The sequence below is a fragment of the Patella vulgata genome, chromosome 2 (genome assembly GCF_932274485.2).
Source record: "Patella vulgata chromosome 2, xgPatVulg1.2, whole genome shotgun sequence".
NCBI classification, from domain to species: Eukaryota; Metazoa; Mollusca; class Gastropoda; family Patellidae; genus Patella; species Patella vulgata.
Window position 1 is genome coordinate 6,765,032 of NC_065880.2, and position 26,752 is coordinate 6,791,783.

General features: G+C 38.2%; 1 protein-coding gene across 1 annotated transcript; it reads left to right on the forward strand.

Annotated features, from left to right (window-relative positions):
• LOC126810228 (soluble scavenger receptor cysteine-rich domain-containing protein SSC5D) lies at positions 1-26,519 on the forward strand. The gene is made up of 15 exons (XM_050535205.2): positions 1-163; positions 2,833-3,189; positions 4,857-5,198; positions 7,266-7,316; positions 12,765-12,912; positions 14,172-14,332; positions 15,390-15,534; positions 16,339-16,508; positions 17,781-17,925; positions 19,911-20,068; positions 20,925-21,069; positions 21,446-21,615; positions 23,064-23,369; positions 24,048-24,352; positions 24,916-26,519. The coding sequence occupies exons 1-15, from the start codon at positions 103-105 to the stop codon at positions 24,925-24,927; spliced, it is 2,676 nt and encodes an 891-aa protein (XP_050391162.2). The 5' UTR covers positions 1-102; the 3' UTR covers positions 24,928-26,519.
• Positions 26,520-26,752: the final 233 nt, after the last annotated feature.

Here is a 26,752-nt window from a genome sequence, read left to right on the forward strand (position 1 = left end):
TCTAGTAGTTCGGTTGTCTGGGGTGAAGACATGCTTGTTAGTCTGTGAAGTGAAGCGTGTTAGCTTGAAACGTTTAGTCTTAGAGACAAACATTATCTGGATATGGCTGCTACTCTGTGTATTTTCAAAGCTATTTTCGCCCTAACTGTTTTCCTTAATTTCGGTAAGTATCTTAGATTTTTTTTCATACAATGTAGTTCTTCAAATAAGTAACACAAAACCCCACACACTTGCAGAAAGAATGCTCCCCGATATGATTGGTTTCTTGCTCAGTTCCGTCTCGGTTTAATGGGATGTGTTCATTCTTTGAGAGAGAGAGAGAGAGAGAGGGGGGGGGGGGTTAACGTCTACTCGACACAAATTGGGTCATTTTGGGACTAACATATGGTTGAATTTAATTTCAATAATTCTCTTCCACGTAGGGGTCTTTAGCCGTGGAAGAAAACCGGGGGACCCACAGAAAACCCACGAGGTTGGACAGGCGATCTTACTCCTTGCCATGTACATCATTCGTTGACAGTAAAGCACATTTTGATTGCGTGGAAGCATCTCGTAGATTCAAAATCCAATTTTAAGCTTTGTCAGTAATCACAAATTCTGTTCGCTCATCCGAGGGGGAGGATGGCTGAATGGTTAATGCGTGCGCGTTGTATCACAGGTCTGTCATTGAATCATCTGGCGTGGTTTCGACTCCCCGGTTGTAAATTACAAGAAATAGGGTCGCCTGTTCAACCTCGTGGGTTTTCTCCAACTGCTAAAGACCCCTACGCGCAAGCGAATTAATTAAATAAAATTGACCCACGTATTAGTCCCGAAATGACCTAATTTGTGTCAAGGTGACGTTAAACCAAATTTCCCTCTCTCTGTTCGCCTAACCGGGACTAAATTTTCACTGTATATTGTGTTCATATTTGTTACATGTTAAATATTCTTATACGTAAATATGTTGTTCCAACTCAGGCTACATTATAAAATGTTAATGTTTAAAAACGAGACAAATTTTTATTCTAAATTTGACTTGCATAGCCTATTATATTTGTTACATTTAAAATATTCCTATACGTAAATATGTTGCTCCAACTCGGGCTACATTATATAATGTTAATATTTAAAAACGAGACAAATTTTTATTCTAAATTTTAATTGTATATTATATTTGTTACATTTTAAATATTTTTATACGTAAATATGTTGCTCCAACTCGGGCTACATTATAAAATGTTAATATTTAAAAACGAGACAAATTTTTATTCTAAATTTTAATTGCATATTATATTTGTTACATTTTAAATATTCTTATACATGGATATGTTGTTCCAACTCGGGCTACATAATAAAATGTTAATTTCAAAAAACGAGACAACTTTTTATTCTCAATTTGAATTATATGTTATATATCATCATATTTGTTACGTTTTAACATATTTTTATACGTAATGGATATTTAATATTTGAAGAGTCCAGGGGAAGAACGATCTAAGTCACATTTTTGTCTTTTCGCATAAAAGGCAAAACAAAATTTTGGACGAGAATGCTTGACGCGAACAGAACAACGAGTGGGTTTAATTAAAGTCAACTGGCGTGGTGTCGATTCCCCGGTTGTACGTGAAAAGGAGTAGGGTCGCCTGTCCAACCTCGTAGGTTTTCTCCGGGTCCTCCGGTTTCCTCCCACTGCTAAAGACCCCTACGCGCAAGTGAATTATTGAAATAAAATTAAACCATATGTTAGTCCCGAAATGACCTAGTTTGTGTCGAGTGGACGTTAAACCCCATTTCTCTCTCTCTCTTTAATTAAAACTTCAAAACGATGTTTAATACAAATCATGATTACCAGTACAACAACTGACATCCACTTTTTAGCCACATTAAGGTCAAATAAAGAGTACGATGGTCGCATTTGTCCGGGAAGCCATTCCAGACTGACTTGGTTCGATGTGACTCCAATCATTTTTACCTGAAATTGATTGTTCCACAGAAAGATTATACAATTTGCTACCAGATGGCGCCATTATCTGGGGTTCTTTGAAAAAGTGACTTAGATCGTTCTTCCCCTGTGCTCTTGATTTGTTTTATTGTTGTTTGTTATCTGTGATGCTTGTTTTATTGTTGTTTGTTATCTGTGATGCTTGTTTTATTGTTGTTTGTTATCTGTGATGCTTGTTTTTGTTTATGTGTATATAGAGAATCACCTACGAGCCTTTTTTCATATCAAAAAATATCAAGTCGATAAAGTAAAAACAATCCGAGGATCTGTCGATTATGAAGTTTATCACACAAGCAATATTTTCTGTAGAATGTATTATTGGGTGATAAAAATAAATACACCTCTGTGATTTTGTTTAATTTATCTCGATATGTTCACTATGTGTTTGTCGGAACATTACCCATTTGGAGCTGACGTGCCATAGAAAATTCCATTTCATTCATTCATTAAAGTGGTATTAGCATCTTCCATTTCGTTCGTTCAGGGGGTGGATGGCCGAATGGTTAGTGTCTGCGCGCTGTATCACAAGGTCTGTCATTGAGTCAACTGGTGTCGTTTCGATTCCTCGGTTGTAGGTGACAAGGAGAAGGTCGCCTGCTGAAGACCTCTACGCGCAAGCGAATTATTGAAATAAAATTGAGTCATGTGTTAGTCCCGAAATGACCTAATTTATGTCGAGTGGACATTATCCCTCTCTCTCTATCTCTCTCTCTCTCTCTCTCTCTCTCTCTCCATCTCTCTCTCTCTATCTCTCTCTCTCTCTCTCCCTCTCTCTCTCTCTTTCTATCTCTCTCTCTCTCTCTCTCTCTCTCTCTCTCTGATATCTCACAGTTTTATTTTTTTTACAGTACAAATTACACAGAGTGAGGAAGCATACGGTTGCTATGGATCACCTGGATCACCATGTACGCAGCATAAATTAGTCTGTCCCGTGGGTAAAGTTATCGCGTTCTATAAAATAGCTTATGGGAAAAAGAAGAGTACATTGAACTGCCCACGAATAGATGTCAACCGATGCGCAACGCAACCGTGCTGTCGGTTTGAAAATAGCACTATGGACATGGAACCGTTTGTTGATGCCAGCACAGCGGATCGTAAATTTGTTAATAATCAATGTTCCAACGAACGAACATGTACGATAACATCGCCGTATACGCCTGGAGCTGATTACAGCTACGTGTATTACTGGTACGGCTGCATTCCATGTAAGTAGTTACTTTTTATCCATTTCACAATACAATAGTAAATGCCTCCACGAATATGCCTACAATCCAGAAATAACATTTTTCTAGCTATTGCTATCCGAAAATTAATACCCTTAAAGATACTTTCCCAGAAAAGTATTTATCGGGTGGTTATTTCCAATAAAACATATGTCAAATTTGGTATATATAGAAAGTATAGACACTCATTCTTACCAGCAAAATACTGAATTACCCGAAAAACGCCCATGGTTCAAGAACTGGCCAAAATTATCAGGGTATCACTAACTGGCAACCCGACTGTTATCAGCCAGCTTATTGTGTGTCTGCTTAAGTGAGGGAGCGGTTGTTATTTCTCGATCAAATGGTTAGACGGTTTTGGGAACATTGCGGGGTGTCAACGTACAAAAGACTCTGCAAATAAACGCTGGAAAAAGAAGCTGACATAAATGATTAAGAATTTACTTAGGCCTCAATATGTATGGTAAATGTACAGTAAGTAATAATACGTACATTCTGAAAATGGACCCTCCCACAACGAAGCTAAGTTGACAGACATTGCGTCTAACAACAGCTTACTTATAGCTATAGGTATCCCCGGCGAATACAAAGTTTTGAGAGGGAATTGAAGCAAATTGGTTATGTTGAATATGTTTTTAGTCCAAATATATCATCAAATCACAAATTGTGTACGCGGGAATGTATCTTTAAACTAGCGGTTTTACACAGTATAGTTTACACCAATACCTAGATACTGTTCGCTCATATGAGACAAGGGGGTTGGATGGCCTAATGGTTAGCACGTGCGCGCTATATCATAAGGTCTGTTGAATCCCCGGTTGTATGTTGCAAGGCGTAGGGTCGCCTGTCCAACCTCGTGGTTTTCATACAAACATTAAAGACCGCTACACGCAAGCGAATTATGGAAATAAAATTCCATCATGTGGTAGTCCCATCTTTCACCCCGTATGGGATAAATGTAATAAGACAAGTTTAGAGTAATCCCAGCGTCACCACAATTTAGCTTTTAGATTCATTTTGGACGTCGATCATACTAAAGACCTGAAATGAAATGAAATGAAATGGGGTTTAACGTCCTACTATACCAAAGGCCTAGCTCCAGATACTGCAGATCTGAAATTATTAAATGTCAAAAATGGCATTCGCTTAACAAATATTGAAAATGGGCATCAAATTCCAATATTAATGGAGGAGGGCCGAATGGTATCATAAGGTCTGTCATTGAGTCAACTGGCGTGCTTTCGAATCCCCGGTTGTACGTGACAAGGAGTAGGGTCGCCTGTCCAACCTCGTGGGTTTTCTCCGGGTCCTCCGGTTTCCTTCCACTGCTAAAGACCCCTACGCGCAAGCGAATTATAGAAATAAAATGAAACCATATGTTAGCCCCGAAATGGCCTAGTTTGTGCTGAGTGGCCTTTGTGTCATTTCTCTTCCATTTTAACACGTTTTCGTGTATATTTGGGATTGTATTTTTTTACAGTTCACATTGCTTTATAGACGTTTATTGCACATGATATACGTACATGATGCGACAAGCCAATAAATCACAACTAAATATCGTCAATTCCACCCTTTGTGTTCCCATCTGACAGATGTCATAGTTTGATCACGTATTTCAGGTTTAATTCTCAGCTTTTATTTTATTACAGCCGCTACCAACTTTAACATCAAAAACATCACGAACTTGACAACCACCAAAGAGTTTCTCCTTTATGTCTCTGGTGAGCAAATGCCAGAACCGGGTCTATCATGTGCCTGCGACGTTACCAGTACATCTCAGATCCGTATCGCCAGTTTATATGTCAATTTAAATGGAGGGTCTTGTCGAAAGGTTAAAATATCTTCAGGGAATAAGATTCTGTTCAACTGTACCGACCAAGGAAAAGTGGTGTTCTTTCAGTACCTTGATATTACCGGCAACAACATCAAATTCAGCATACAGTCAGCATCACTTTTACCTGACGATATAGTATGGCTTTATTTTCACGTGGGTAAGCTGGGGAATATTTTCATCTGAACAATAACTATTTCTGTACCAACAATAATTAACACTGCCCCCCCCACCGCACAAACATAAACACCCGTATCTGTACCAATCACAATTAAAACGGCACCGCCCTCCTCATGTGCACCAACCATAGTTACCCCCCACCCCCCCCATCCGTACCAACCATAATTGAAATTGCCTCCCCCCCCCCCATCTGTAGCAGTCATAAGTAAAACTGTCCCTGCCTCTGCCCCACTCACCCCCCCCCCCCCCCCCCGCATTCCCCCCCGGCACCCCACCCCCCGTCCTTAGCAATCATAAATAAAACTGCTCCACTCCTCCATCTGTAACAACCAGAATTCAAACTGCCCCCTTTCCTTCCTCATCTGTAGCAATCTTAAGTAATACAGCCCCCACCCCATCTGTAGCAATCACAAGTAAGACTGCCCCCGCCCTCTATCTGTGCCAACCATAATTTAGCCACCCTATATGTTTGTGTGACGCGAGACGCGTTGACATACATATAGTTGTAAAATTCGTTTTAGCCCACCAAGTTATCATAAAACATTAATAAAGTATAACCTTCAACATTGAATATACCGTATTAACATAAATAAATTATACAGACCTCCGACATATACCGTATTGATATAAATAAACTATAGAGACCGTCGACATATACCGTATTGATATAAATAAACTATACGAACCTTCGACATATACCGTATTTCGACAGAGACCATATTTCGTGCCCGTTTACCCAATAGCAAACTTTTTTAAGATCTAAAACGCGCGCTTTAAACGATTAAACTCCAAACCTTCCGCCCAACATGTGTGGATTAAAAAAATGTACATAGGCCATACGCTACGACCACTGTAACGTTGACGTGGTTGACTAAGCAACAAATAACTGTTATAAATGAAAATATACGACACTAATAGATCAAAGTCGTCAGTTTATATACATAAAAAGTATTAGTTAGTTAAAATTGTTAACAAAGATAAAATCCGAATTTTAGTAATTTAATTGGATAATATTAGATTGATGTTAGTGCTTAGCCAATCAAAATTGTAGTATCTACTAAAATTTGGATTTTATCTTAAGATAAAATTTCGTGAAACAGCCCCTAGGCAGTTGTCATATTGTGTTTTGTCACTAAGGTGTTAAAACCGTGACTATGCATGATATACACTACTATTGTCCTGGGTTTGTGTATTCAATAGTGATGGGTGTTATAAATAGTCACACTTTTACACCATTAGTGACATCTCTTACAGCTAGTTACACACCTGCTAATTAATGACAACTTTATAATGTCTAACCACTTTCTATACATCATAAACATTAGTTTAGAATACTGACCACTTATATGATTTAATGGAAAAAAAACCTGTTATGACTAAATGACTTAGCTCCAATAGTCAACGGTATCAGCTGATGGGAGACCAAACAGCTCTTTATTCAGTGTTCTTAGACGTTATTTCTTAATTCATAGTTCTTAATTCTTATTTCTTCAGGTGTTGTCGTATTTCGAAATTTGTACACTAAAATTGACATTTGTATCTTAAAAATCAATATTTGTTTTACAAATCAATATTTGTTTTACAAATCAATATTTGTTTTACAAATCAATATTTGTTTTACAAATCAGACATTTGTCATATCAGATTTGTAAAATGTATATTGGTTTAATTTAATTTTATTTTAATAATTATAAAGATAAAAAGTATTTTAGTAAATCAAGAAATAATTTACATTTCATCATAGACATACAGCGGAAAGCAAATCTCGAACAATAAATTTATAAATACAAATCTCCAAATACAAATCTTGCAAAACATTTCTCCAAAAACATTTCTCCAAAAATATTTTTCCAAAAATATTTTTCCAAAAACATTTCTCCAAAAACATTTCTTCAATAACATTTCCCAAAAAACATTAAGAATTAAGAATACTGAATATAGAGCTGTTTGGTCTTCCATATCAGCTTACCAGTGAACGTAGTCGAGTTTTGTTAAGTAAGGCTGTAAAATATTGTAATTTAAATATATTGATATTTGTTTTTTCCAGATTCAGGATTAATGGATATAACATGTGATGGCTGCAAAAACGTTGTTCCAGGTAAAGTAATTACTAAATACTAATTATCCAGATTCGGTGACAAAGCAGGGCCGTAACTAGCGCAGAGCAACAAGGGGAGCGGAGGGTGTTCTCAGGGGTGCTGAGAATGTATATCTATTTTTTTATGGTCGATTTTATTTGCAGGGGGGGGGGGGGCGACAAAGTTACATAGACAATAAAAAGTGAGAGTAGGACATAGCGCCGCTGTTCGGGCAAAATTCCCTCATAGCACACTGTATGACGTATGTCCGTCTTCATTAGCCCAGTTATAGCAGAACAGTAGGACGTTAAACCCCATTTCACTTCACCATAATAAGTAATTTTACAAAAATTCCCATTGATCTAAAAATTATTAAAATCGACCAATGATCGTCTAAGGTTCACGCTACTCTCCGTTTGATATCGATTCACCTTCTTAATAAAACATACATTATGCAAGAGCTAAATCTGCCTAGTGCTGGTCTTTCTTTAGGCCTAAAGTGTTATCTAAATTATTAATTAGATATTAATTAATTGATCCAGGCCATAATCAACTCTCGATGGGATCGGATTTCTACGATTTAAATAGATTAGAACGGTTCAGCAATATTTTTTATTTAATTTAAAAATGGAGGAGCGACACATAGCTTCGAACAACCAGTAAGTTGGTTGAAATTATTGCACACGTCTTGGCTAACATTCAAAGGCTAATATCTTCGCTCGCAATATAGTAATTTGAATGAAATATTCAAATTATTCATTTTACATTATCTATTTTCGAACTATTATAGCAAGAATGGCCAGCTCTTTATCTAAATCTTACATAATGTATCTTTAACCAATGGGTTAAATGTCTATTCATTGGCACCTAAAATGGACACAAATGGGTCGCAACGCAAATAATATGAATATATCTATATATAAACTGATTTACATTCAATCGTTTCTGTTTTTACTGTTATTTCTAATCTGCTATGTTCGGCGAAATACGCGAAGAGTCCAAATTCAATGGCAGTCTTTGGCGTCTGGTTATTCCAATTTACATCGGTAGTATTCTCGTATGGGATATGTTTAGCCTCGTTCATCGAGTCGCTTCATTAAAAATGGCGCTAGAAAGCATTCTGGTACTTGATTTGTGTGCCAATTTTAAAATAATTTTTAAAAAATATATATTACGAAATGAATAATATATTGAAAGTATCAGTAGGTAGCTAGGAGATCATGGTAGTAAGGAGCTGGCTCGCTAAAAATGTTCGATCCCGATCAGTAGGTAGCTAGGGGACCATGGTGGATCATGGTAGTAAGGAGCTGGCTCGCTAAAAAGGTTCGATCCCGATCACTAGGTAGCTACGGGACCATGGTGGATCATGGTGGTAAGGAACTGATTCTCTAAAAAGGTTCGATTCCGATCACTAGGTAGCTAGGGGACCATTGTGGATCATGGTGGTAAGGAACTGGTTCGCTAAAAAGGTTCGATCCCGATCAGTATGTAGCTAGGGGACCATGGTGGATCATGGAGGTAAGGAGTTGGCTCACTAGGAAGGTTCGATCCCGATGTTCCTAGGGATTGGCAGCCTTGTGTCCACTTGTCAGTTGTGCGAGACAAAGAGTCTGGAACCTAAATAAACCCAGGTCCAGCAATGTAATCATTAGCCAATCTGATTATAAAGTACAGATCTATATTTCGTTTTGTTTTTTTATACTTTCGATGGCCTACACTACATGAAGATCTGACAAGTTATAGCAATAGGTCACGTCAGGGTCAAAAGACCGACTTATGACCCTATGACGTCAGACATTTGATTAACCAATCAGCATTGATGTTACTAGTGGATTACCCACAGTTCCGTGCAAAACACGCCTAAAGCTCGCAGTAACAGACCGTTTCATTGGCTTATCCCTGACACCATTCAGAACACGAGTTAAATAATAACTCTTCCAGGTCCAAGTGTAGTAAAGACAAGTAAAACGAAATTTTGAACTATAAAAACGAAACGAAATTGGATCTGTGTTTTAACCAGATTGCTCATTAGTATTCTCCTAAAAGAATAATGGTTGAAAAAAATTCGAACGTTAAACCATATTTCATTTTATCATCTCTAACAGGATGTCGCCTTTAAAAATTTTGGTTCTACTCGTGATATTATAAATATTTAAAGAACAAAACAGTGTATTTATTAACATTTATTACATGACGTACATTGTGTTGAATCGTGTCTGGACGATTACTAACTACACTTAATGTCACTAATGTTTTATAAACTCTTATATAATTTAACCAATGAATCCATCATAAGATAAAATTATTTATTTTTTGTTACCTATTAAATTATATATCTCTGTTGCTGTTTATCCAAATAACAGACGCGACAATCATAAATCGTGTCTGGACGATTACTAACTACACTTAATGTCACTAATGTTTTATAAACTCTTATATAATTTAACCAATGAATCCATCATAAGATAAAATTAATTATTTTATGTTACCTATTAAATTATATATCTCTGTTGCTGTTTATCCAATTAACAGACGCGACAATCATAAATAAGCCCGCCCATTAAGTAATTTGTGTGATGTCAGAATGCATAAATATCCTATAATTTAAACAATTAATCCATCATAAGTTAAATTGATTTTTTTTTGTAACGTATTAAAGTATAATTTTGGAAAACGTATGGTCGTTAATAGATTTAATAGACAAGAATACGCCCCGCCCATCACATGATTTATCGTGTTGATTATTTGTATTCGCGTAAAAACTCGTTCATTGTCCATTAAAGTTTTGAAATCTTTTATTTAAAAGACAGTATACGTAAAGTCCAACCCATAATTACCTTTTGACTAGTTGTCCACCTGTCCTAAAATGTTGTTCACGAGCCACACCGGAAGATGGATAAACTTTGTATTAATCCTGCAATCCATCTCAAAAAAATTAACAAGCGGTAGGTTTATCATCCGGATCCTTCTGTTCGTTTTTTTTTTATAATAATAATAATTGTCTTATATAGCGAGAGAGGGGAAAGAGAGAGAGAGAGAGAGAGAGAGAGAGAGAGGGAGAGAGAGAGATGGGGTTTAACGTCCAGTCGACACAAACTAGGTCATTTCGGGACTAACATATGGTTTAATTTTATTTCAATAATTCGCTTGCGCGTAGGGGTCTCTAGAAGTGGGAGGAAACCGGAGGACCCGGAGAAAACCCACGAGGTTGGACAGACGACCCTACCCCTTGTCACGTACAACCGGGGATTCGAAACCCCGCCAGTTGACTCAATGACAGGCCTTATGGTCTTATATAGTGCTACATTATGTCCAATGGTCATTTCTAAACGCTGTTTAAAAGCCGCTCATATCACCTCTGACGCGACCCCACAAAACAACTTGTCCGATCTTCATGTAGTGTAGGCCATCGAAAGTATAAAAAACGAAACGAGATATAGATCTGTATTTTAATCAGATTGCGTTTATTTAAACATGCAAGAGAGGGTTTGAATAGCCGAATAGTTAGCACGTGCTCGCTGTATCATAAGGCCTGTCATTGAGTCAACTGGCATGGTTTCGAATCCCCGGTTGTACGTCCCAAGGAGTAGGGTCGCCTGTCCAACCTCGTGGGTTTTCTCCGAGTCCTTCTGTTTCCCTTCACTGCTAAAGACCCCTACGCACAAGAGAATTATTGAAATAAAATTAAACCATATGTTAGTCCCGAAATGGCCTGGTTTGTGTCGAGTGGATGTTAAACCTCATTTATCTGTCTCTCTTTTAAACATACAAGAGCTAAATCCGCCTCTTGCAGGTCTTTCTTTAGGCCTGAAATGTTTTATAAACTATTAATTAAACATTTAGTAACATGGAAAAACCCTAATCAACTCTAGATGCCATCTTTTGCGTTGGATTTTTACAGAATTTGAATGCGATCTGCTGCTCAACGCTCATTGATGATTAAATCCAAAAATGAATAATCGAGACTATGTTTTTATCGTACCGACTTTAGTAATGCTGATCGAGGCTAGACCTAAAATTCAATTGTTAATATCTCGGTTCAGAGTGGAGCAATTTGACTGACATTTTCAGCAAATCCCCTTTAAATTATTTGGCTTTTAACTATTATAGTCAGAACTGTCAGCTCTTTACCTAATTTATCGTTAAATCCACGGTCAATGGTCAATATAACTTAGAGGTTCCATCCACAATCCACATGAAATAATGACAGCGCCTTCATAAACTATTTGGTTACGGCTCATGGTGAAAGGTTGTATAGCTACATTATTGTCAAGACCTTGATACTGATTCTGCCGTTCTTGTTATAATAGTTTAAAATACTCTATTCTGAGCAAAGTTATCGGTGTTTGTATTTTTTTTTTAACCAAGATGTAGGCATTTATTGTTTATTATCAACACAGTAGCGGTACCCAATCTGATTAAAATACAGATCTATATTTCGTTTCGTTTTTTATACTTTCGATGGCCTGCACTGCACGAAGATCTGACCAGTTGTCTTGGAAGGTCTTGAAAGGCGTCGTACGAGCTGCTTTTGACCCTATGATGTCAGACATTGATTAATCAATCAGCGTTGACGTTTCTTGTGGTTCCGTGCATGGCACGCCAAGAAGTCGACGTAACAGACTGTTTCATTGGCTGATCACTCACTTCAACCAAAATGCCGGTAATATAACAACTCTTCCAGATTCTAGTGTAGTGAAAACAAGTAAAACGAAATTTTGAACTATCAAAAACAAAACGAAATAGTATCTGTGTTTTAATCCGATTGCAGCGGTACTTGATACTCGAGAAATCTCGATTAACCAGTTTCAAATGAAGTTATTAAATGGTGACCGTGTTTCAATGCATTTAAATCTTGGTCGTCCGATGATCTAGAGAGCTGATTAAAGGCTTGAAATTAGAAATAAGAGCAGGTCGTACCGCCTCTGTCCGGGCAAAATTTCCACCTCGGCAGCAGGGGCGGATCCAGGAAGTTTTGCAGGAGGAGGTTTGCCAGGTTCCTGAGACAGTGTATCCCCCCCCCCCGCATGGTCCCTATGGTCATTTTGGCGTATATACATACACATTGAGCTTTTTAAACAGAGAAATTCAACACCTCGTTTGATGTCAATTTTTATTATGAATTAATACAATGACTTTGTCATTCAATTTCATGGATGCAAAGCATTAATTGTGATATCACATAATGTCTATATCATCATCTCCTGCTTTGAGTGCCCATGCTGTCCCACATCTGACGATAAAAGATAAAGCACTCGGCCGAGAAACTTTTCTCATAAAAAGTACTGATTTACAAACAAAATTATGTAGCTGAGCGGGGGGGGGGGGGGGTCGACCCCCCTCCCCAACTGCCCCTGCAGCACACTTCATGACATATGCCCATCTTCGTTAGCCCAGTCCCGCGCAGAACTGTCTGACGTTAAATCTTATTCCATTTGCTGTTAATCCATTGCTTACTATTTATGCAGCAATGACAGAGTTTCGCTTGGTTGGCGGAAAATCGAAGTTTGAAGGACGAGTAGAAATAAAATACAACAGCACTTGGGGAACCATTTGTGATGACGGCTGGGGAAAAGAAGAGGAATCAGTCGTCTGTAGGAGTCTAGGTTTCAATCCGTACGTATTATTTAAATTATTCAGTACTATTCTACCTATGTTAGTGTCTAGTTTATAGAGGTCCTGGGCTATTCTACCTATGTTAGTGTCTGGTTTATAGCGGTCCGGGGCTATTCTACCTATGTTCAGTTTCGGGTTTAGACGAAGTAAGACTCTAGGTTAATCCACCTATGAGCCCCCACCTCCACCCCCATGCACACACACCTAATCCCACGCTCTCAAGATCAGAGCAAGAGGTGGCATATACTTAATTAAAATTGTTCAAATCTGACCTACTTAGGCGTTGAAATTTGATACAAGAGTAGGCCATAGCGCCGCTGTCCGGGCAAAATGTTCCACATAGCACACTACCTTCCGTAGGAGCAGACCAGTGGGACGTTAAACCCCATTTCATTTTATTTCATTTTCTGACCCAATAAAATAGAGAAAGTTTTAATAATGAACAAAATTATAAACAAGTAAACCCATAATAGAAACGTATTAAAGGACAATATTGGTGTCAGTCATTACCACATATTAAAGCACAATATTGGTGTCAGTCATTACCACATATTAAAGGACAATATTGGTGTCAGTCATTACCACATATGTCATAGAACCAAATATGATTTTAAAACACGAATCATTGCTATGATAGTTGCGTTATTAAGATTTCGAGAAAGGGAAGCGGTGAACGCAAGCGGAAAACACGAGTTATCCTTCTATATAACTGACTGAAGTGACGAGTGATAACAGATACACGGACGAATTTCTGCTCACTAATTATTCCTTCGAGGACCAAAAGTTGTTATGTGAGGCTGTGAGAGGATATCTGATAATTCAAAAAAGTACTTGAATGTTACTAGATATGGGAAAACGAGGAAAAAAGTCGGTGCATTACCATGTTTTATTAAGTATAGAATGAATAAAAACAAGAAAATGTACGGATTATAATCTAGTGATAGTCAATTATTATTTTGAATTGTCAGATATCCTCCCACAGTCTCATATAACAACTTTTGGTCTTCTAAGAAATTATTAGTGAGTAGAAATTCACCCGTGTATCTGTTATCACTCGTCACTTCAGTTGGTTGTTTTCCTATTACGTTCGTCACTTCCCTTTCTTGAAATCGTCATAAGGCATCTATCGTAGCAATGATCTCCGTGTTAAAATTATATTTGGAACGCGTTTAACCAGTTCTATCACATATGTGGTAATGGCTGACACCAGTATTCGTGAGATTTTCTAAAATTAAACTTATATTTGATTATAATTTTAGATCTAACACCAAGGCCGGTCATGTTTACGGAGGTACTGGACCTATTTGGTTAAATAATATTATGTGTGCTGGTTCAGAAAATTCGTTGGCCGAATGTCGACATGATGGATGGGGTGTACATAACTGCAATCATAGGGAAGATGTCGCTGTTGTTTGCAAAGGTTTGTTTGACATTTTACTCATGTCCCGTGGAAATTTTCCAGCTCCTGGCTTTCATTTGTGGTTTGTTGAGGCCAAGGTCCCTTGACTCTTTGACAGACCCTGTGATCGCCTGACAGATGACATTGGATAGGCCTTAGCAAATTTCCCATGTTCCAGGGGGGTTGGATGGTCAAATAGTTAGCACGTGCTAAAATCCTCTACGCGAAGGGGAATTTTTGAACGATATATTAGTCCCAAAATGACTTAGTTTGCGTCGAGTGGCCGTAAAATCCTGGAAGCTACCTTTGAAATACAAATTCAATAGTACAGGAGCAAATGCCTTTTTACTAATTGAAAGTTGAAAGGCTACCTTTGAAATACAAATTCAACAGGGTAGGGGCAAACGAGACACACGTTTCAAATAAAACAACTGAAATAAATAGGAGAACATAAACACCTACCTGGCATATCGCGTCACATGTTTACAATCCGCTGTTAATAGGCATTGGCCAATTCTTGGTTTGCGTACACGTCACAATAACATGAGTACACATATGACCAGTGGCTCACCCTGGATCAATCTATTTCACAGAGGATTACGAAAAGTCTTCTCTGTAAAAGATGACTACCTTCAAAACGCGACTTCTCATCACGCTGCGTCAATCATTGGCTCAATGACACGCGCATTGTTTACATAAGACCTTACTGGTTCGGGCGGAATGGAGCCTTTTACTCAATTTAATACCCACGTACACTAAATAGGAAATAATTTTACCTACAAAAACGTCAAATGTCTTTATTTATTTATCTAATACATAATGTTTTAGAATTTTATTTCTCAGAGGAAAAAAGTTAATATTTGTGGCTCATTAAGCCGCATCAATGTCATCCTTATCAGTGTGACTCTGGATATGTAATTGGTTAAAGTGGGGAGGGGGCTGTGGTTGCAAAAATCGGGAAGTCATGACGATTTGTGTCGGATATTTGAACCCTAATATATTTTGTAGTTTACATGCCGGATTCGCAATTGCGTGTGATTTACAAAACACAACTAATGAAAGTAATATTTTATTGCAGATATTTCTTACCGTCTAGTAAATGGACCTGGCTACCATGCAGGGAGACTAGAGGTCTTCTTTGACAACCAATGGGGTACAGTTTGTGATCATATGTTTGGACCAGAGGAGGCGAGCGTAGTCTGTAGACAGTTAGGATTAAGCCCGTAAGTAAATAAACCTGACCCCAAGTGCACAAATCATTCTCAGACTTCAGTTAAGAATTTACTCAACTTTCACTCACTGTTTATGAAAAATATCTTTGATCCATGAATTCAAAACTTTGCACATAGTTTCTTGTTAGTGTATTTGATACATTAAAACAACAAAAGTTTTATAAAGGGCTATATTTTAGTTAAAATAAGGTGGACAAGTTTGAGTAAATTCTCAACTTAAGTCTGAGAATGATTTGTGAACTCGGGACTTGGTTTATTCATGTCCTCAGCCACGGTGGCTTGGTGTTATCAGAGTCTAAAAGGTCTCGGGTTTCATCTTGGTGTTATCAGAGTCCAAAAGGTCTCGGGTTTCATCTTGGTGTTATCAGAGTCCAAAAGGTCTCGGGTTTCATCTTGGTGTTATCAGAGTCCAAAAGGTCTCGGGTTTCATCTTGGTGTTATCAGAGTCCAAAAGGTCTCGGGTTTCATCTTGGTGTTATCAGAGTCCAAAAGGTCTCGGGTTTCATCTTGGTGTTATCAGAGTCCAAAAGGTCTCGGGGTTCATCTTGGCATTCACCTGACTGAGAGCGTTTATCTGGAATTGACGGTGGCGCACGTCCCGAGACCCAGCAATCACAATCATGTGTTCCTCAAGAATACATCCACTGACAAGTGGAATTCGAAATTTAAGTAGTCCGTAGCGCCGCTCTCCAGACAAAAATCCCTTCACATCACACCGCGGTATAACATATCTTCATTATCACAATCGGTGCAGAAAAGTAGGACGTTAAACCTCATTACATTTTTATATTTCAGATTACGAGCAAACGCGATACCAGGTGCTTTCTACGGCAGGGGAACCGGTACTGTTTGGTTAGATCACGTGGCTTGCGTTGGAACAGAGCCTGCGTTAGACAAGTGTATACATCATGGATGGGGCAGAAATAACTGTAGTCACAACGAAGATGTCTCCGTTGTATGTCAACGTAAGTCTATATTATGATATTCTCCAAACATGTTTACTTTTTTTTATAATACTTTTATTTTAATGGGAGGTGACGGTGACTCAGTGATCAAGAAGTTGGCTCGATAATCCGGAGGTCCCGGTGTTTTTTGACATGCCCCCTCCCTCCCCTTGTCAGTGGATCTGGACATGGCCCGACAAACGACAACGTATAATCGTTCGGATGGTATGAAAAGCCGAGATCCCGTGTATATACACTGGCTTGCACGTTTAAGATCCCTTGGCTGTTGAAATTCGATATAACAGAAGGCCATAAGTGGCGCTGTATGGCTCTGTTATCCCAGTCGGTGCCGAAAAGTAAAATTAGACTTTTAAGATTAGATCTCGAATTGATTGTAAGGCAAAATACACCAATTACAATTATTACACTAGGGGCCAGTATTACAATAGGAGTTAAGATAAATGTTATTACAATTATTATTTTTATTACAATAGTGGCTGTTATTACACTAGTGGATGTTATTACAATAGGGTTGTTATTATAATAGGGGTTGTTATTACAATAGGGGCTGTTATAATAATAGGTTTTTATTTAAACAATAGTGGCTGTTATTACAATAGGGGTTGTTATTACACTATGGTTATTATTACAATAGGGGTTATTATTACAGTAGGGGCTGTTATAATAATAGGTTTTTATTTAAACAATAGGGGTTGTTATTACAATAGGCGTTGTTATTACAATAGCGGGTGTTATTACAATAGGGGTTGATGTTACAATAGGGGTTGTTATTACAAAAGGGATTGTAACCTGGCACTTAGAACAAAGCCGTATAAATTTATTTTGAATGGCCGTAACGCGTATAATCTTCTGCAGTCTCTTTTCTTCCAACTACATAACAAAACGCCCGACCTTCTAGGCCTGTTTCATTTTTTTGTTCGAACTTTTATAGCTGATACATGATCGATCTTCGAAGCCTGTTCCATTTTTCTGTTTGAACTTGTATAGCTAATACACAGTCTGGCCCCGAGTTCACAAAGCAAAAAAAATCTTAAGTTAAAAATTTACTCAACTTTCAATCACTGTTTATGAGAAATATCTTTGATCCAGAAACACAAAACTTTGCACATAGTTTCTTATTGATGTATTTGATCTATTAAAACAACAAAAGTTTTATAAAGGGCTATATTTTAGTTACAATAAGACGAACGATTTTGAGTAAATTCTTAACTTAAGTCTCAGAATGATTTTTGAACTCGGGACCTGGTTTATTTTTTGTTTAAACTTTTCTAGCTGCATCATACAGACTAGTGGGCAGTAATGTACCTTATGAAGGTCGGGTTGAAGTCTTCCACGATAATCAATGGGGGACCCTGTGTGATGATGGGTGGAGTCCAGAGGAAATGAGGGTCGTCTGCAGCAGTCTGGGATACAACCCGTGAGTTATATTACACTGTTATTAACCGACGAGAGAGAGAGAGAGGGAGAGAGAGAGGGGGTTTAACGTCCACTCGACACAAGCCAGGTCATTTCGGGACTAACATATGGTTCAATTATATTTCAATAATTCGCTTGCGCGTAGCTTCTTTAGCAGTGGGAGGTAACCGGAGCAGCCGGATAAAACCCACGAGATTGGAAAGGCAACCCTACTTCTTGGGGAATCGAAACCACGCCAGTTGACTCAATGACAGACGTTATGATACAGCACGCGCGTGCTAACCATTCGGCAATCACCACCACCCCCTTCCCACCATCAAAGTCTGTTCAGTCAATGAAAATTGTATAATACAGGGTGCGCCTCGGGATAGTAGCCATTTATCAACTGTCTAGGTTGTTGCTTGGAGGCCGTCCTATTCTTGTGTTAATTTTGGAGAATGATTCCATTTTCCTCCAATGTCTCAATTAGTCTCTTTCACCCAGAAAAATATTCTTCGAATATTAGTCTAGATGCTTTGTCCACATTTGAGAGAATAATAGGTCATTGGCTAGATTATCCAGTCTTTTACATTATCATAAAGTCTAATCGAGGTAACTAGTCCCGAAACAAGATGTTCACGCCCATGCAATTAATTTAAGAATGCCATTTCAGAAAATCCATTTGATAGCATTGCCATTTCAGTATCCAACACTCTTATTTTTTTTTTATTGTAAAATTTTTCTCTTCATGAGCCATATTTATGTTTTTTTTTAAAATTAATCCAAATTCATGATTCATGATTGTTTATATAAATGCAAGAGTTATGGGATATATTGCTGGAAGGGGCGCAACTCTTACTTGACTTGACCAACAATACTGGATAATTAACAACATAAACAAACAAACTCCCGGTTACGCCTGAGCAATGGAACTTTTTGTCAAATATTGACAACGGTCCCGGACCCTCCGTACGTTAAAGAATAGGAGGTTCTGGGTGACCGAGACTATGTCTCACGAAGGTCCGAGTTTACCTTCACTGTATACACCATTTTACTGTGACAAAGTAGGTAAGACGCTTGCTCGCTAGCCTGGAGCTCGGGTGTTCGATCCCTGCATTGGCCGATAAAGTTCATCCAGATTTTCCTACGTGGTTCTCCCTTGTCAGTGATGCAGCTGTCTAATCGTTGGGATGGGACGAAAAACCGAGGTCCCGTGTTAAAGATCCCGTGAGAGTTGGAATTCGATATTAGTGTAGGCCGTAGTGCCGCTGTCCGGGAAAATGTCCCTCATAGCAAACTGTATGGCGTATGCCCGTCTTCATTAGCCGAGTTCGAAGCAGAACAGTAGGACGTTAAACTCCATTTCATTTCATTTCACCATTTTACTGTACTTCTAGTAACTAGTTAATTCGTGACAGTCTTGGGGTATTGTAATACGGTTCTCATGAACCCAGCCGGGACAGAACAGTAGGATGTTAACCGCCATTTAAATTTGTATTGTAATATTCGTCAATCCCGTGTGGATCATAGTATAGGTTTCAATATATTGGGTATGACGGAATTCATGACTTAAAGCGAAATGAAATGAAATGAAATGGGATTTAACGTCCTACTGTTCTGCCCCGAACTGGCCTAATGAGATGGACATACACCATACAGTGTGTTATGAGGGAAATTGTGCCCGGACTGCGGCACTATGGCCTATTTTTATCGAATTCTAACTGTCAGGGGATCTTTTACGTGCACGCAAATATGTACAGAGGACCTCGGTTTTTCGTACCATCCGAACGACTAGACAGTTGTTCTTGTCAGACCCTCCGTCCTGCATCACTGACAAGAGGAGAACCACACCGGAAAATCAGCGTGAACTGTCTCAGTCAATGCAGGGATCGAACACCCGACCTCCAGGATAGTGATCCAGCAACTTACCCACTTAACCACTGTGACCCCCTCCCACCCCATGACTTAAAGCACACCGTACCTACACCATTATAACTTGTTTTTAAGGACTACGACTAAGGCGTTTTTCGGTAACGGAACTGGTAGGATCTGGCTGGATGATATTGTATGTACTGGTATGGAACCGAGTATAGCCGAATGTCAACACAGTAAATGGGGTGTACATAATTGTGGTCATCATGAGGATGCTGCCGTTGTTTGTAAACGTAAGTATTGCAGAATAATTAATGTAATATTTAAAATGTTTGGCCAAATTCCAGGCTCAAAAATTGCTCGCGTACGGTTGGCGGGTGAGGGTCGGGTGCTAGCTCCCCTTCCCTCTATAAGGTATGCCGAAATTCAAAAATTGTTTGGGGGGGACTACCTCCTGGACTTGCCAATGCTCCATTTCTACAGATGCCATAAAACAACGGGAATTATGCAACGGGACCAAACGTTTCATTCATCTATTTTACTTATGATCTAAGTTTTGAGTAAGATACTCAAGTTGTAATTTGAAGCACGGTGAGTATGGAGCTAGTCTGACAAGGACGAGGGCGTGGGTGGGGGCGAGGCAGGGCCCTCACGGATGGATTAAAAAACTAAACCGGGTCGCTTGTACACCTTTGCTTGAACGTAAATCAACCCCTGGCAAAGACGGGGAACCTGGTAAGAGCAACAACTAGTCTTTCAGACTGAGGGGAAAAATACAGGTCTCGAACCGAACTGGTGGCAAGGATAGCATAACATCATCTAGTAGTTCGGATAGAGCAACAAACCCAGATCCCATGTTGGCTTGCATGTAAACGAATCCTTAGCAATTGGAATAGTTGGACATGCCCCCGTTTCATTGGCCTTGTTGATGCAAAATAGGATTTTAAACCCCAGCAAGGTCAGCATCATAGCATCTACTAGATCGGATAGAGCAACAAACCCAGATCCCGTGCTGGCTTGCATGTAAACGAAACCGTAGCAATTGGAATGCGATCACGTGTAGTTGGACATGTCCCCCTCCCCCTTTCATTGACCTTGTTGAAGCAAAATAGGACGGATGTTAAACCCAAATTTATTTTACTGTTCTAGCTGTTGAATACCGTCTAGTAGGTGGTTCTGGACCACATGAAGGTCGTGTAGAGGTTTTTTTCAACAATGAATGGGGTACAATCTGTGATAACATGTGGAGTACCATAGATGCTGAAGTGGTGTGTAATGGACGTGGTTTCAGCAGGTTAGTATTGTAGCATAGTATCAAAGGACCTAATAATTTGACTTCTTCATTGTAACAATGCAGGAATACATATTAAAAGCTATTATATCTATAACAACCAATACATCACACAGGAACATAACGCCCACTCGACACAAACTAGGTCATTTCGGGACTTATATCTGGATCAATTTTATTTCAATAATTCGCTTGCGTGTAGGGGTCTTTTAGCGGTGGGAGGGAACAAATGACATTGTCCCATATGGTAATCCCGAAATAGTCCTGAAATGATCTAGTTTGTGGACATTAAGCCTCCCTCCCTCTCCATCTCTCTCTCACCCACTCTCTCTCTCAGCATCACCACTAACATCAATATTGTTTTTCTTTATATTTTAAGGATTGGCGCTGAACCTAAAATGGGGGCGTTTTTTGGACAAGGTCAAGGTCCCATCTGGTTGAGTGACGTCGCTTGTGAAGGCGGTGAAGCATCAATCAGCGAGTGTACACACAGTGGTTGGAGGAGACATAACTGTACCCATGCCAACGATGCGTCTGTTATATGTAAATGTAAGTCTTAATGGTTCCTTTGTTTCAATATTCAACACACCCGTATTACGTCACGGTAGGGGCGAGGTTGAGGGTTGGGGATGGAAGTGTAAGTTATTTCAACCTGCGATACTTTATTAATGTTAAAGTGCGTTATTTGCTTTATTCCCAAAATAGCCAGTTTTCCCACTGCTTAATCCATGCTAAATATGTACTAAAATTGATTAGCCAACATTCACTTAAGAAAAAAATATTAACTCTAGATAATCCCCGACTTTGATTCAGTCGGCCTAGAAAGGGACAGATGCCGAATTTTGATACATTCCCCATATTTTATCTAAATACTGAGGTATAAAATTCTTTGACTGGTTTTCCGTTAAAAGATTCCAATTTCACAATATTGTTATGCGTAAGAAGTCCATAAATTATACCCCAAATAACGTTTAGAGATTTTACACTCGGCAAACCTCAGCAGATTCCAGTACCCTACCCTCGGCTTTATGACGAAGTCCGCCATTGAAACTACTTTCAAGTTCCCGGATTACCAACTGCGTTGCCCATGACGACGCCTTTGAAGAATGTTTTATCATACAAAGATTTCAAAGTCTGAAGCGGTTTTATCCTAACCCTAATCCACAATCCACATATGACGCCATAGATGCTAAAATATGCAGGATTGTCTCCGAATTCCAGGGCACATAGCTCGATAACCTTCTTTAAACATCTTTGAAACGTCACTCAAATATGTTAGTAGCAATCTGATTGAAACACAGATCTTATTTCGTTTCGTTGTTTTATAGTTCAAAATTTCGTTTTACTTGTCTTCACTACACTAGGATCTGGATGAGTTGTTATTTAACCCGGGTTCCTAATGATGCGAGGAATTAGCCAATGAAACGGTCTGTTACGGCGAGTTCTTGGAGTGCCCTGCGCGGAACTGTGGGTAAACCTCTAGAAACGTTAACGCTAATTGATTAATCAATGTCTGACGTCATAAGGTTATTACCGCTCGTATGACCTCTGTCGCGACCTATCACTACAACCGGTCACATGTTCATGTAGTGTAGGCCATCGAAAGTTTATAAAAAAAAGAAACGAAATATAGATCTGTATTTTAATCAGATTGTGTATTCTATAGAATTGTGTCTTGTGTGTTTTTATTTATTGTCTAATTTTTTAATATAAAAATCTAACTATTTTAATATAAAAGTCTAATTATTTTAATATAAAAGTATAAAAGTCTAACTTTTTAGTATAAAAGTCTAATTATTTTAATATAAAAGTCCAATTATTTTAATATAAAAGTCTAATTTAATATAAAAGTCTAATTTAATATAAAAGTCTAATTTTTTAATATAAAAGTCTAATTTTTTAATATAAAAGTCTAATTTTTTTAATATAAAAGTCTAATTTTTTAATATAAAAGTCTAATTTAGTATATATTTGATGTATTTATCGTTGTAATTTAGATGGACCTACCGAGCTGATGCTAAACACTACCAATAACCAACAAATTGTAAATGACCAGATGGTTATTGATGCTAGAGATGGGGAGGAGGTGATTGTAAACTGTGTTACTGATTGTGTACCGGATTGTATGATCCACTGGCACAAAACTAATAAGGAAAACGTCTACAGTGACGCGTTGTCTAACAATAGTAGACTCGTACTGTCACCGATACAACGGAATCAGAGTGGAGAATATTTCTGTATGGCTATAAATCCTGAAATCAGTACCACCCCTGCCACCAAATCAGTTTTCATAAATGTTGTCTGTAAGTCTGTTACTTCCTATTCAGAATTGTTAATCATTTATCATAGACAAAACCGGTACCGTTTGGGAACACCCACCGAAGACATTGTACTAGTGTTCGACCCGGGTATTCAAATATTCGATCGTAGAACTCGTGTATTGTGAAATCATTTAAATTATGAAATGAATATCTATCTCCAGGCTAGCAAGTCAGCATCTTACCCACATAGCCACCGTGGCTCCTCAAATCATAAACTTCTCGAGCGTTTGTTTTTTGTGGGGTTGGATGGTCGAAAGGTTAAAGAGTGACGTGGTTTCGATTCGCTGGTTATACGTGACAAGGAGAAGGGTCTCCTGTCCAACATCGTGGGTTTCCTCCGGGTCCTCCAGGTCCTCCGGTGTCCTCCCACTGCTACAGACCCGTACGCGCACGCCAATTATTGAAATAAAATTGAACCATATTAGTTAGTCCCGAAATGACCTAGTTTGGGTCGAGGGGACGTCACACCCCTCTCTCTCTCTCTCTCTCACGACACAAACTAGGTCATTTCGGGACTAATATATGGGTCAAATTTATTTCAATACTTCGCTTGCGCGTAGGGGTCTTTTGGCGGTGAAATGATCTCTCTCTCTCTCTTCTCTCTCTCTCTCTCTCTCTCTCTCTCTCTCTTATTCTTGTAATACGATTCTTTGATTTCAGACGGTCCAACTGAAGTACGTTTTACCCTGTTTAGCGACGTGATGGCCATGGACGGGGACATAGATCAGTTGACTATCGTGGCGAATAATAACATTTCTATCAACTGTTGGGCAGAGTGCTATCCAACTTGTCTCATCAACTGGTACAGGACAAGCCCCATCAGCGATCCTCTCCCAACTCGGAATGGTGAACTCATCTGGCTGATGGCCAGGGCAGACCAGACCGGTAATTATTACTGCACCGCCATCAACCCGCAACTCACGGATCAAAGAAAAGTGAAAGCTATTGATGTGGCGATTATCATGGTACGTAAATTCTTTTGCTATATGTCATTCGTCCAGTGGTATACATACCTCAGAGAGAAGGGTTTTGTATAGGCTAAGTCTGTTCCCCAATCCAATTGAGATATCCCGAATAAAAATATATTTCTTATTCTTGTAGTCATATAAATTCTGAATACAGAGCCCAATGTACGTACCACTGCTAGATTGATGTCTGTTTCCTGAAATAAAATGAAATAGGGTTTAATGTCCTAGGCTAATGAAGACGGGCATACGCCATACAGTGTGCTATGAGGGAAATTTTGCGGCACTACGGCCTATTCTTATATCGAATTCCAACTGTCAAGATGTCTTTTACGTGCATGTCAATGTGCACACGGGACCTCAAGTGTTCGTTCCATCCGAAGGACTAGGCAACTGTCCTTGTCAGGCCCTCCGTCCTGCATCACTGACCAGGTGGAACCACGAAAGAAAATCTGGATGAACTTTCCCGGCCAATGCAGGAATCGAACACCCGACCTCGAGGCTAGTGAGCCAGCGTCTTACCTACTTAGCTACAATGTATATTATGTTTTTTTTTGTTGTAGCCTAAATTCTAATCGCAGCTTAAGTGGAGGTTTTCAAATTGAAAATACAAAAGCTGATGTCTGGTACACAACTAAAATAGACCAGGAGGTTGATTTGTAAATACTGTAATCCTTTAAAAGGTGAAGAGGAGAATATAATAACGGAAATATACAAGTTATTGATCTGAAAATTATTTAAATTTGTCAGATTAATTTTTTTTAATTTGATTGATGTTAAATTTTAAAATGGCCATTTTAAAATTGAATTATGACCAAATGAAGTTTGACAATTATCGTAAAGTGCTTGGGGTAAACAAATAGCAATTTATTTTCATCAGTCTATCCAAACATTTTTCACTTCTAAGATTTGTTGTGAACTTTCTGGCCATTTAATCTTAGGCCATATAAACAAAATTTAAAAATAAATGAAATTAATACGGTATTTAATCTTATGTCATATAAACAAAATTTAAAAAATAAATGGAATTAAAATGGTATTTTTGTAAAAGTGCATTCAGTTGCATTAATTCCACTGTTTAGTTGTATGCACGTATTATTGTATTCCGGGTATTTTGGGTACATTGTGTATTATTTTATTTTATAACGGTACTGATATTTATTATTATTTTTATCGTCTCACCACTGTATTATTTTTAAGGATCTTTGATAAATATTTTTAGTAATATGTTTTGAAAGAGTTTGTCTAATGTATAACGTCAATGAGAAAGAAAACATTTGCCCTAGAAAGTCGTGAACCTAGCAGAATCCACGAATAATATTCACGAAAATAGATGAAGCCTTTTCATTGGTTCAGTTTTAAAATCGTAGCACACATTTCAACTCTTAGCCAATGAAAAGCCTGCATTCTTTAAAAAAAGGTTTTCTTGAATCAGGCCCCAGGTCGGTATATAGTACACGTACATTGATTCGTTGGAGGTTTATATAATCGTATATGTATTGTACAAAACATTTATTTCACGTCTTATTATTTATCATGTATAATTATCTATCTTCGGTTGCCGGTGTGGTGAATTATCTCCCTTGATTTTGAGATAGTATATTGATATATCTACTTGGTTGTAAACTTTATGTACGAGCGAAATATGCTTATTTGTGTATTCAAAGGTTATATAAATTATTAAGGAATTAAACAACTCTCTAGATCATCGAGTGACCGTTATTTTGTATCGATTAAAGCACAATCATTATTTAATAATTTAATGTAAAACGGAATAACCGAGACAATGTTGCTTGACAATGGGGGCTATAGTGTGAAAACTTCAAGCACTCATATCTTCACTCAGGATCAAGTAATTTTCAATATATCTATTTTTTTCTATTTCTGAACTATTATAGCAAGCACGGTGAGCTCTGAATCTAAATGTTACATAATTTATCTTCAATATTATTTTTGAAAGAGAGTTTCCATCTTCAATAGAAGGAACAGTACAATATTGGCATCCATAATCTACCCGTCCTTAGTGACATAGATCTATAGGCTAAAATTGATAAAAGAAAGAAGCTATTTCATATAAAATCACAACGACGGACAAATTGTTTTGGTAATGACATTGGAAACTATATAAATAAATCTGATTTGTACACAACATGTTATGTGTTTGTATTGTTGAATCTAAAGTCTGCATTCGATGTAAAGCATGAATACAGGTTACCTTTTTACTTCCTTACGGTGAATAACCCCATGCCACCCAATCTGATTATAATACAGACCTATATTTTTTGTCGTTTTTTTTTATACTGTCGATGGCCTACACTCCACGAAGATCTGGCAAGTTGTACTCGAAGGTCGTGCCAGGGGTCGTACGAGCGGCCTTTAACCCTATGACGTCAGACATTG

Coding starts and splice junctions, on each gene's coding strand:
- LOC126810228 (XM_050535205.2), top strand. CDS start 103: ATGGCTGCTACTCTGTGTATTTTCAAAGCTATTTTCGCCCTAACTGTT. Junction 5,199..7,265: donor ATGGCTTTATTTTCACGTGG/GTAAGCTGGGGA, acceptor TGTTTTTTCCAG/ATTCAGGATTAATGGATATA. Junction 15,535..16,338: donor AGACAGTTAGGATTAAGCCC/GTAAGTAAATAA, acceptor TTTATATTTCAG/ATTACGAGCAAACGCGATAC.